This window comes from Arachis ipaensis, chromosome B08, assembly GCF_000816755.2.
Source record: "Arachis ipaensis cultivar K30076 chromosome B08, Araip1.1, whole genome shotgun sequence".
Taxonomy (NCBI): domain Eukaryota; kingdom Viridiplantae; phylum Streptophyta; class Magnoliopsida; order Fabales; family Fabaceae; genus Arachis; species Arachis ipaensis.
Window position 1 is genome coordinate 32,315,688 of NC_029792.2, and position 11,691 is coordinate 32,327,378.

Sequence of the window (11,691 nt, forward strand, 5' to 3'; positions counted from 1 at the left end):
ACCCCGTCTCCGTCGCCAAGTTCAGCCCCGACGGATCCTTAATCGCCGTCGCCGCCGGTAAACTCGTCCAGATTTGGCGCTCCCCTGGCTTCCGCCGGGAATATTTCCCCTTCGAGCTCCTCCGCACTTTCGCCGACTTCGATGGCAAGGTCACGACCTTGGATTGGAGTCCTGACTCCAATTACTTGCTCGCAGGGTCCAAGGACCTCACTGCGAGAATCTTGTACCTCAAGAAATCGAAGAAAGGTGCTTTGAGGTATAGGCCTTTCTTGCTTTTAGGGCATAGGGATTCTGTTGTAGGTTCGTTTTTCGCCGTTGAACCGAAGACTAATAGGGTTCGTAGGGCCTATACTGTTGCTAGGGATGGAGTTTTGTTTAGCTGGGGTTTTGTTGATGGACGTGTGGGTGATGCTATGGATGCTGAGGGTTCGGAGCCGGAGTCTCCGGGGACGCCAGAGAGAGATGCAGAGGGGAATTTGAATGTTGAGAATGGTGCTGTGAAGAAGAGAAAGGAATGTGATGGTGAGATTGATGACGAGGAAGGGTATTTGTGCAGGGGGAAGTGGGAGTTGTTGAGGAAGGACTTTCTTGGGCAGGCGCCGGAGAAGGTGACTGCTTGTGATTATCATAGAGGGCTGGACACGCTGGTTATTGGGTTTTCGAATGGAGTTTTCGGGTTGTATCAGATGCCGGATTTTGTGTGCCTTCACTTGTTGTCTATATCGAGGGAGAAGATCACCACGGTGGTCTTCAATGAGCTTGGGAACTGGCTGGCCTTTGGATGTGCAAAACTCGGGCAGTTGCTTGTGTGGGAATGGCGTTCTGAGAGCTACATTTTGAAGCAGCAGGGTCACTACTTTGATGTGAATTGCCTTGCTTATTCGCCGGATTCACAACTCCTTGCTACCGGAGCAGATGATAATAAAGTGAAGGTATTTGAGAATAAATGATATTCTTGTGTTCGAAAATTGAACCATTTTAATTTGTTACCTTGCACGTTTGATAATATCTCTATGTTTCGCAAGGTTGGAAGTGTGTTAATTTCTTTTAGAATTGTTTAAGATTAAACCCTGGTTTTGTAGTGTCTTCGATAATATATATGTATTACTATACTGCATCAGTTTAAAATTGAGTTCTCTAATTCTGGAACAAGTTTAAATTTGAATTCAAGTGAAAGTTATCTATTTCTTTGCTACAGGTGTGGACTGTTTCCTCAGGCTTTTGCTTTGTTACTTTTTCTGAGCATACTAATGCTGTTACTGCTCTACATTTTATGGCAAGTAACAATTGTCTGCTTAGTGCATCTCTTGATGGGACTGTTCGAGCTTGGGATTTATTACGATACCGAAACTTTAGGACATTTACAACCCCTTCTTCAAGACAGTTTGTTTCTCTGACAGCAGATCAAAGTGGCGAAGTGATATGTGCTGGTACTAAAGATTATTTTGAGGTATCCTTTCACGCAAGGATGTTTCTGATTGTATCATTATTTACATATATAGTATATAATATGCAATAAATATATTTTCACCCTTTTTGCTATGTGTAACAGATTTTTGTCTGGTCAATGAGAACTGGCCGTTTGTTGGATGTGCTTAGTGGTCATGAAGGTCCTGTTCATGCGTTGATGTTTTCTCCAACAAATGTTAGTCTTTTTGTTCTAATGTTTATCTGCACAAGCTATTGTGATCCATTTTCTGTATTAGTTTTCATTTGTTCCAATGAAGCCATGGTTCAGTTTTTGCAGTTTTATAAAATAATAGTAACATGTATAAGTCCATATTGTCAGATATCTATACAATGTCCCGAGAGTTGACAATGAAGGGAACTACTAAAATATGTTGTTTTGTATTTTATTTCCATGGTTTTTACTTTTTAGATTTATTGTGCCATACTGCTATTTATAGGAAGCCTAACATCATTTCTTTTTTGATGCAGAATATCTTGACTTCATCATCATGGGACAAAACTGTTCGGTTGTGGGATGTCTTTGATGGAAAAGGGGCAGTTGAAACATTTCCTCATACACACGAAGTTCTCACTGTTGTTTATCGTCCTGATGGAAGGCAGTTAGCTTGCAGCACATTAGATGGGCAGATTCATTTTTGGGATCCAATAGAGGGTTTGCTAATGTATACCATAGAGGGTGCCAGAGATATTGCTGGAGGGCGTCTTATGACTGACCGTAGAACAAGTGCTAATTCAAGTTCAGGAAAGTTCTTCACAACCTTATGCTATTCAGCCGATGGAAGCTATATTTTAGCTGGGGGCGTTAGCAGATATATCTGTATGTATGATGTTGCTGATCAGGTTGGCTTGCTTGCATTTATGAATCTCTCCTTATTATGTAGAATTTTGCATATCTAGAAGTCACAGCACAAAGCCTATTAAATTAGGATCTAATTTACTTGCCAAATTGATTGCATGTGGATAGGAGGAATAAGGAGAGTAGTTATTGGTTTACGGTAAATATGATACTTCACATTGACAATTTGACATTGTTGAAATTTACCTTTCTGTGGTAGCATTCTGTTTAAATAAAATACTAAAGCTCGAATGCAGCATAGTGTTGCATAACATTAGTTTAATGGATTGGTTGCAAGTCTTAGATGTCTTCTAATACATGGATTTCTTGAATGTTTGGGATACATATGGTTTTGTAAATTCTTGATCTTATCCGCCTACCTGGCTGCCCAGTAAGTTAATCAAACACAGAATCATTTAAAGACTGATGCTCAGAATCTTCATATATCCTTCTGATAACTACTCAAGTAAATCTGGGATTGAATAAAATTTTGTTCCTGGCCAATATGTTTCTCGCAGTTTAATATTGACCTATATGATGCATTCTCTCAGTCATGACAAGTTCCTTGTTTTCTAGACTTACTCTCCTGCTTTTTGTAGGCTTATGTAGCGCATTTCATTGTGTCTTCTTTCTTCTTGAGTGGGATATTGCTTAATGTGCTCAAAACTATGTCTGATTAAAATAGACTGTTCTGCCCACTTGCAGATCTTGCTAACATGTCATACCATAGTAAGTTCATTTTATTAATCGGAATCTATTAAATACAGGTACTGCTGCGACGGTTCCAGATAACACTCAATCTTTCATTAGATGGAGTTCTTGACTTCTTAAACTCCAAGAATATGACAGAAGCTGGCCCACTAGATCTAATTGATGATGATAACAGTGACATTGAGGATGGTGTTGACAAACAAACAAGAGTGAACCTAGGATTTGGTTTACCAGGCTCCCTGCCTAACCGTGGAAGGCCTATTATTCAAACAAAATGCCTAAGAATTGCACCAACAGGCAGGAGTTTTGTAGCAGCAACAACTGAGGGAGTCTTAGTTTACTCTGTTGATGAATCATTCATATTTGATCCAACAGACCTTGACATAAATGTTACACCAGAGGTACTTCTACTTCAAGTTTTCTCTTTCAGATACTGTTTTAGAAAAACTTGCTGGAAATAAATGTATAATAATTCACCTTCTTTTAATGTCATTAGTAACATGAGTTGACATTGTTGAACAGGCTGTTGAGGAAGCTCTTGGTGAAAATCAACCAAGCAGAGCTTTGGTCCTTAGCCTTCGCCTAAATGAAGACTCTTTAATAAAAAAATGTATCTTTGCTGTTATGCCAGGCGATATTCCAGCAGTTGCCAGATCAATTCCTTCTAGATATCTCAAGCGGTTAATTGAAGCACTTGCAGATCTTATAGAAAACTGCCCACATTTGGAATTTGTACTCAGATGGAGTCAGGTATTCTATACTTATATTTGTTTTCCCTATTTTTTAGGCATAAAAATCAGATTATTCCTGTAAAATAATCTCATCTGAAATGGCAGGAGCTTTGCAAAGCCCACGGGAATTCGATTCAACAGATGTCTAGAAATTTGCTTCCATCATTAAAATCTTTGCAGAAAGCAATCACTAGAATACATCAAGATCTAGCTGATACATGCTCTTCCAATGAATATATGCTGCGATATTTATGCTCTTCAGGTGCCAAGGAATGAACGCAGCAATCATTAACATGGATTTTCTTACAACTTTGCTCAACAGAGATCTTCCAACAGGAATGCTTATAATATGGTACATGATGAGCTCAACGTGCTACACCTCTGAGGAATCAAATATTTGATGAGGCATAGCTTTGTATCACCTTGTAGCATCTTAGTGTTTGTAAAGGGAATTCGTCCTTGAATAGAATTCCAATTTTGAGTTAAAAAAATTGCTCCAATTTTGTAGCTCGAAGGCGTGCATTATGTTTAGTTTGAAGGGGGTATTGCAGGTTTCAACTTTGACGAGAAAATGCCATGCTCTTAGTAATGTCCTGTGTAACAGTTGTCCTTCAATTTTGTATGACATCAAACTAGTGTTTGGAATCAAATATTTAGGGATTGATTTATTTTATACATAAAATTCTGTATTTATTTAATATTATTCATGACTACATGAAGTTCACCATTTTTTGTTAACTTTTTATTTAACAATGGGATCAGATGCCCAATTTTTCTTAGACCTGTTGCTATGACGTTAGGGAATGTAAGTCCTATGCCATATGGTGAACGTTAGGGAATGTAAGTCCTATACCATATGGTGAGTGGTAGTGTGGTACAAGGCGACATGAACTTAGATTTTACTAAATGTTTACATGAGAAGTTAATGAAAACAGAACACTTTATCCGTGCACATCGTTTGGTTAGTGAATAAATCGAAACAAGTTTGATATTTTGAGTAAAAACTTCTCCATTCTTAGATCAAAACCAACATGTCTAAAGAAAACTTCTATGCAATCACTCTTAATCTATTACTGCTTAGTGCTTACATGATTTACAAAAAGAATATGAATTTAATGTGAGTTGGCCTCCCAAATTTCAAAGTCCAAACAGATCACACATTGCCCGAACCGTTTATAAGGTTATTGGTTGAGGAATAATCTTCTCCACTAGTAAGAGAGATGGAGGAGTCAACCCAGGGTCCATTCATGGATCTGCTCCTCTGCTCTTGGCTATATTGTGAGAATGCAGAAGAAATATTTGTTTCGCTGTCGTGTGACAGCATCTCAAAGGCCTTGAATCTTGCGTCTTGTGCACCCTCGCTGCGCTTGATTATTGGTGCTTGGATCGGAGTCTTCCCTTCAAGCATACTTATAATAGATGACATGGGTGGTCTAAGAGTAGGAGATGGGTTGGTGCACAAGAGTGCCAACTGCAGCATTCTCATGGCTTCTTCAGGGGAGTAGCTTGAACCAAGACTTGGATCAACCAACTCCAGAAGGTTTCCTTGCTCTTGGAGAACATAGGCCTTTAGAGGGCATGGAAAGAAAAATAGTAATTAGAAATTCAAATGAAATCTAAACTTTAGAAGAGTCAAAAAGTAACTTGGTGATCATGCACCCAAATGATCCCACACAACATTTGAGGTTAACATAAAACTCAAAGCGACATGCAGTTGCAACTTACCCAATCCAGAAGATAAACAAACTCCTCTTTTGGTCTGTAGTTTGTGTTGCTCTTCCCACTAACAATCTCCAACGCCACAATGCCAAAGCTATAGACATCTGCTTTGTCAGTCAAGTAACCCCTCATAGCATACTCTGGGGCCATGTAACCACTGGTAATAGAAAAATTTTAGTATCATTGAGTCAGTGAGTTCATAAAACAATACAAAACATAAAGCGTTTTTTTTCCAGCTAGGACTGAAACTTAAAATGCTGTGGTGTGGCAAGATACTAACATTGTTCCAGCTATTCTTGTGCTGATATGGGTATTCTCTTCTTCATCAAGCTTGGCTAAACCAAAGTCAGAGATTTTAGCATTCAGACTCTTATCAAGTAAGACATTGGTTGCCTTAATATCCCTATGGACTATTTTTAATACTGATTCCTCATGTAGATAAGCTAAACCCCTTGCTATACCAACACAGATCCTCATTCTTGTGGGCCAATCCAAATGTATCCTCTGTTCTTGTTTACCTGGAGGGGAACATTTTCTTTTTCAGTTAGATATGACTAGGAACATACACCACGGAAACAATGAGTTGTTCGTAAGAAAAGGTACTAACCGAAAAGGGCACGAGCAAGACTATTGTTCTCCATGTATTCATATACTAGCAGCAATTGGTGTCCTTCAATGCAACAACCATAAAGCTTCACAAGATTTGGATGCTGCAAAGCAGATATCATGCCTATTTCATTGACGAATTCGCGGTTCCCTTGCTTTGATTTGGCCGAGAGTTGCTTAACTGCAATTACAGTACCATCTGGCTGTACACCCTGTGAATAGGAAATGTTTTCAGCATCTTTGTCTTCATAGCGAACTTATTGGTGTATGAGGTAATTTCCAATGTTCTAAAACTTCATACTGCTCAAGCAAGATGAATATAATCCATTCAAAGTTACCTTGTATACTGGCCCGAATCCTCCTTCACCTATCTTGTTTGCTGGGTCAAAGTTATTAGTAGCAGCTTTAATTTGCCTTAAACTGAAATAGCCTGTTTTCAGCTCTAGAAGTTCTGCAACAAGGTATGTTTATACAAGTTAATCAGAATGAAAAAGTACACATGAAAACAGAGAGACAAGAGGGGGTGATAAAAACATATGATTAGTGGGGAAGAAGTTTCAGGAAGAAAGCAACACAATGATCAGAAACCAAGTCAGCAATTTCAAATAACATAGAACACATGATTTTGTCACCTCAAAAAGAATATCACAAGAAGATATCATTTTGGATCTTTGCAGTAAAATTTTTGCTATGAAATAATATAATCTTAATAGAAGTATCTTGGCTGCTAACCATTTTTTTAACCTTCTGTTTGTGAAATTACCTTTGTCTGTTTGATCTTTCCCACATAGGAAACCCATCTTCCAAAGGACAAATAGTATCAGTATGACGAATGCGCACGATCCGATCACAATTCCGACAATTGCTCCAGTAGACAGCCCATTCGAAGGAATTTTGAAGTCTAAAACAAAGTAGAAGAGTCTTTAGAACATGAAATAATATGATAGACAAAACTTAAAAAGAAAGGAAGGACAAGAACAATAGGGTTGAAATTACTTACTTGGAGTAACAGTTATGGCAGATATAAGAGGTCCATATACACCTCTCACAGGAATGGCATTAGTTCCTTTCCCTGCCCAGGACAAGTGTATCTCCAAGGTATTATCATTAACATCTACATCAAACTCCTCAGTAATTGGTTTACCAGCTCCACCAGCTTTTTCAGCAATGTTAAAATCTTTCAAATATTTAACACCCTGCCATGAAAAAGTATTCAAAACATTGAAAACTTTTGTTATCTTGTAAAACCAGGTGCACAAATTTTGGTAAAATGCGAAAAACAAAAATTTTGCTCACTTGGACTGAAACATCGAATATACGCTTTCCAAGGCTGCTAAATGTATGGTCATTAGAAAACATTATCTCAGCAAAATGAAGCTTCACTTTATAATTTCCATTCTTCATACAGAGGCCATAGTAATTAAGAGACAAAGGGGCAATGCGAGCAGTTTGGTAGTATTCAGGTCCACTAATATTCAAATTGAAATCATTTGCTGCCACATGTGGAGCATCCGTATCTCCTAGATATGCTCCTGTGCTGCTGTAAGCCCACTTGCTGCTACTACTATGATAGTTTGAAGTGCCGCTTCTGCTGACGTCGGCTTCATATTTTGTTCCCTCAGCCTCAATTTCAGATCCTCCACAGTTTATGAATATTGAATAAGCTGCATAAACATAGTGAATCACTTTTGAGAAGAAGAAACAACAACTTCTTTTGTTAAATATTACGTCAAAAGTAACTATCATTTAACTACTATGTTTGGACACTTACTGTTTGCTTTTCCTGAACATGGCAGGCCCCTCTTTAAGCATGTAGTTCTACAAGACATGAGGTTTGTTTTTAACAGATTATTTAAAGCTGGCATAGAATATAAACTAAACCATTAAAAGAAACTTACGAAGTGCTCGCTGAGGAAGAGAAGCTGGAAGCTAGGTTCCTGTTCAATAGTTATACAGAACTTAGCATTGGAATATATGAAATGCTTATGTAGTTTCTAGACAGAGAAGCTTACACATCCTGAAGTTGGCAACTAGGTTGAGAAGGCGATGTAAAATCGTTGTAAGATAAATCCCTGAAAGAGAGAACATAAAGCAATTTAGTAACTTCATTCAGTGACTGCTAAAGACAAGTATATGGTGTTGGTGTTCTTTAGTAATAGCTAAATTTGAACAATTGACTCTAAAATTTGCAAATAAAGAGGGAAAAGTTCGGCAAAATATGCTAACATGTCCTGGTCGCTGCCTAGTATCCATGAAGGAATTGTTCCGGTCAAAGAATTGTTAGTCAGGAACCTGCATCATCAGTAGCTTATCTTCATCATATCAGAGAAAGTTAAAATCAATAAAAGCAAAGCACTCAACATTCTTGAGATCAAATTACAAGTTGGAATAATCATATCCTTTTTGAACTACCCGATCCGAGAAAAGAAATTGTACACTTACAGGTAATTTAGTCCTTTCAAGTTCTCAAGTGAATCTGGGATAGAACCATTCAACCTGTTGAAGCTCAGGTCTCTGCAACAAAAGAACAAATCTTTCAAACTCATTCCTCTATTCTTTTTAGCATATATATCATTGAATTAAAAGTACATATAGATTTTCAGATAAACAGATATGTAGTGAAAATGTTATACCCAAAGCATACAACAACTTACAGAGTTTTTAAACGTTGCAATTCACCAAGATAGGGTGGAATGTGACCAGTGAGAGGGCAATTTCTTAATTCCCTATGTCACCAAACACTGAATGAGTTAGTAAAAAGGGTAAATGAATTATATCTTGTATAATTCTTCACATACTCACAGTCTGGTCAAGCTCTTCAACTCTGTAAGATTAGGAAATGTCATAGGTGGTCCCTTCAAATCAGTTATTCTCCTGATACATGTAACATTTCATCAATGGAAAGAACATCTGTCTCTGTTGAAGATTGAATTCTACAATGCAGCAATTTAAGAATATGTTTAAAGTTTAAACAGAGAAAGTACTCACAATTCTTGCAAAGTTGTTAACTCAGATATAACAGAAGGAATTGGGCCTTCCATGGATGTTCCCTGCATATCCCTATAAAAAATACAAGACGCCTCACCGAATTAACTCAAAAGCAACCTGAATTATGTGCATTTGTTTTCTTCTTTAACAAGGAAAAATATCATGCATGAAGCAAAATTTTAGACTCACATTCTCGTAATTTTGGTCCAGTTCCCAAAAAAGTTTGGTATCTTCCCAGAAAAACTGTTTCCATCTATCCTACTGCAGAAAATGGCAAGTTATTTCAGAATTTAACCCAGACATAATAAGAAATTAAAGAAAAAGGTAAACAAAAAAAGTTGTAAAAAATCATATCACTTACAACCCAGTGAGATTCTTTAGTTTGCCAAATTCTTCTGGGATTGCCCCTGTAAAATTATTTCCAGAGAGAAGTCTGCATGTGCATTTTCAAAGCAAGATGAGATCATGATACATAAGAAATGCATCCACATTAAATGAAAAATATATCTTGAAATCAATCAATAAAAGTTCTTACAATTGATCCAATTTGCTCAAATTTCCAAGGCTACGTGGAAGGGATCCTCCAAGTTGATTATCTTCTAAGTTCCTGTTACCATGGATTAACAAATTCAATTTATTCTTCCTCTTCAAATACTAACCCATCTGACACAGTCATTTTATCAAACACTTACAGTTCAAGCAAAGTAGCAATGTCACCAATTTCAGCGGGAATTGGACCACTAAGATTATTTCCCAAGAGTGACCTTAAGCATAGTAATAATCGTAGAATAATTAGTGATTTGAATCATAGAGCAAGAAAACAATAACACAGATACAAATTAAGGTAATGGTGACTTACAGATTAGTAAGTGGGATGTTTGCAAGACTCTTTGGAATTGAGCCATTGAAATAATTGCGAGTTAAATCACTGCAAAATTACAAAAAATTCAGTTAATTAAAAATTCTATCTTACATTAATCATATACAATTAAGTCAAGTAATGACTACAAAATTAAGCACATTCAAAATTTCTAACAGACTCACAAGATATATGAACATGTAACAAGAAAAACACTTACAGTTCCACCAGATGAGTTAGATTTCCAAATTCATCAGGTATAGCTCCAGAAATGTTGTGACCCTTGAGAACACTACAAAATAAAATTTAATTTTGATATATTATCCAAAAAAAAAAAGTTTAACACGTATTGCCACCTAAGATTTGATAACTACTTTTCACATTCACTGCGTAGATACATATCATTGAAAATTAAACACATTGATAGAAAAATTAAAATTGACTTACATGTTTGTAACATGGCAAAGAGTGTTACTATTGAAAGAGCAATTGCATGTGATATTCCTAAGGACTTGAGACCCTGAATTGGCTTCTTGTTTTCCAAATCCTCCGTCAACGTTACATGAATTTTGTGTTACTTTCCAGTTCAGGTTCTTCACTTTATCTGATATTGTTTGTAGCACTTTCACTGTAACACAATACACAATCCAATTGGATTTTATTATCTATATGCATTAATATAATTAACTTGTGATAAAAATATTTGTATCTGTTCAAGATTCTAGAAATCGAACAGACTATTGAATCGGTAGAGATAGAAATTCAAAGATTTAATGGTATTTATTTTTCTCATACTTTTTTTCTTCTATCTTTTTCGTTTTTAAATTTCAAAAATGTATAAAATTAAGCACCAATTTAAATACGAAATTATTATTACTTACTCTATATATTAACAAAATGCATAAAATAAAATGTGTGTTATTGTGTACGTATAACATATCTTAAAAACAAATACAAGGTATGAATAGTACGTGAACGCGAGTCCCATCAAATTGGACAAGTACATGAATTAACCAAGGCTTTATTAACCACCTTTTAAACCGTAGTATTTAATTAATTGAAAAGTAAATAATGTATGTACGAATTCAACCATGTCAATTGAAGATGGTTCAATTAATTAATATTTCTAGATTGACTTAGAGATATTTCAATTCAACAATCGCATGCTTCGGCTACTATATCAACTTGAAACTCCCATAAATGATTTAAAAGATTTTAACTGGCCCATATCATTGTTATTGCATTCACGTGGTCAATAGCCTAAATAAATGAACGCCATGCTATTATAATTATATAATAATAATGAAAAAAAAAGAAGAATAATAAAGACAACAACTTGTTATACTTAGTTTGTCGGCTAACAAAGTCATACATGGTTGGCGTGGAATATAAAATACTAACGAAAATTGAACTTTTCATGCAACTATATGCTACAAGTCACTTTCAATGATCTTTTCATATTCTCTCAAGGCTTATCGTCCAATTTTGCATGTTTGGTTGCGCATTCAACTTTTTTCACAAAAAAGATGTTTAGAAATTTAAAATTTCTTTTTTTATTGTTTTTTTTTTCGTAAAAAATTCTGTTTGAATTTACATGTGTTTTTTAATCAAAGAATTATGGGGTGGATTACTTCTAAGGTTGCTTCATTAAGTAACATTAATTTATAGATTCAAATAGGCTATTAACTATGAATCACTTTATTTTAAGATCTTTTTAACTAAAATTAATTTTGATAAACTTAAATTATCAATAATTAAATATGCAAATGCTG

The 11,691-nt window shown here is 36.0% G+C and overlaps 2 protein-coding genes across 2 annotated transcripts in view; one reads left to right on the top strand and one right to left on the bottom strand.

The window, feature by feature from the left end:
- The window catches only part of LOC107613449 (periodic tryptophan protein 2 homolog), a gene marked incomplete in the record, with an annotated part of 4,966 nt that extends 507 nt beyond the window's left edge, over nucleotides 1-4,459 (top strand). Inside the window, 7 exon segments of the mRNA XM_016315452.2 lie at nucleotides 1-932; nucleotides 1,199-1,450; nucleotides 1,553-1,645; nucleotides 1,939-2,310; nucleotides 3,073-3,417; nucleotides 3,539-3,766; nucleotides 3,853-4,459. Coding sequence (XP_016170938.1) covers nucleotides 1-932; nucleotides 1,199-1,450; nucleotides 1,553-1,645; nucleotides 1,939-2,310; nucleotides 3,073-3,417; nucleotides 3,539-3,766; nucleotides 3,853-4,023 — 2,393 coding nt within the window.
- The window catches only part of LOC107613235 (probable LRR receptor-like serine/threonine-protein kinase At1g53430), a 9,205-nt gene continuing 2,187 nt past the window's right edge, over nucleotides 4,674-11,691 (bottom strand). The window contains exons 2-24 of the mRNA XM_016315134.2: nucleotides 10,367-10,547; nucleotides 10,140-10,211; nucleotides 9,920-9,988; nucleotides 9,753-9,824; nucleotides 9,596-9,667; nucleotides 9,422-9,493; nucleotides 9,250-9,321; nucleotides 9,061-9,132; nucleotides 8,875-8,946; nucleotides 8,727-8,798; nucleotides 8,515-8,586; nucleotides 8,299-8,364; nucleotides 8,085-8,144; nucleotides 7,971-8,009; nucleotides 7,844-7,890; nucleotides 7,369-7,736; nucleotides 7,073-7,268; nucleotides 6,836-6,973; nucleotides 6,411-6,523; nucleotides 6,074-6,284; nucleotides 5,747-5,984; nucleotides 5,473-5,623; nucleotides 4,674-5,314 (exon numbers count right to left, since the gene is read on the bottom strand). Coding sequence (XP_016170620.1) covers nucleotides 4,901-5,314; nucleotides 5,473-5,623; nucleotides 5,747-5,984; nucleotides 6,074-6,284; nucleotides 6,411-6,523; nucleotides 6,836-6,973; nucleotides 7,073-7,268; nucleotides 7,369-7,736; nucleotides 7,844-7,890; nucleotides 7,971-8,009; nucleotides 8,085-8,144; nucleotides 8,299-8,364; nucleotides 8,515-8,586; nucleotides 8,727-8,798; nucleotides 8,875-8,946; nucleotides 9,061-9,132; nucleotides 9,250-9,321; nucleotides 9,422-9,493; nucleotides 9,596-9,667; nucleotides 9,753-9,824; nucleotides 9,920-9,988; nucleotides 10,140-10,211; nucleotides 10,367-10,547 — 2,939 coding nt within the window. The 3' untranslated portion in view covers nucleotides 4,674-4,900. The remainder of the gene's footprint in view (nucleotides 5,315-5,472; nucleotides 5,624-5,746; nucleotides 5,985-6,073; nucleotides 6,285-6,410; nucleotides 6,524-6,835; nucleotides 6,974-7,072; nucleotides 7,269-7,368; nucleotides 7,737-7,843; nucleotides 7,891-7,970; nucleotides 8,010-8,084; nucleotides 8,145-8,298; nucleotides 8,365-8,514; nucleotides 8,587-8,726; nucleotides 8,799-8,874; nucleotides 8,947-9,060; nucleotides 9,133-9,249; nucleotides 9,322-9,421; nucleotides 9,494-9,595; nucleotides 9,668-9,752; nucleotides 9,825-9,919; nucleotides 9,989-10,139; nucleotides 10,212-10,366; nucleotides 10,548-11,691) is intronic.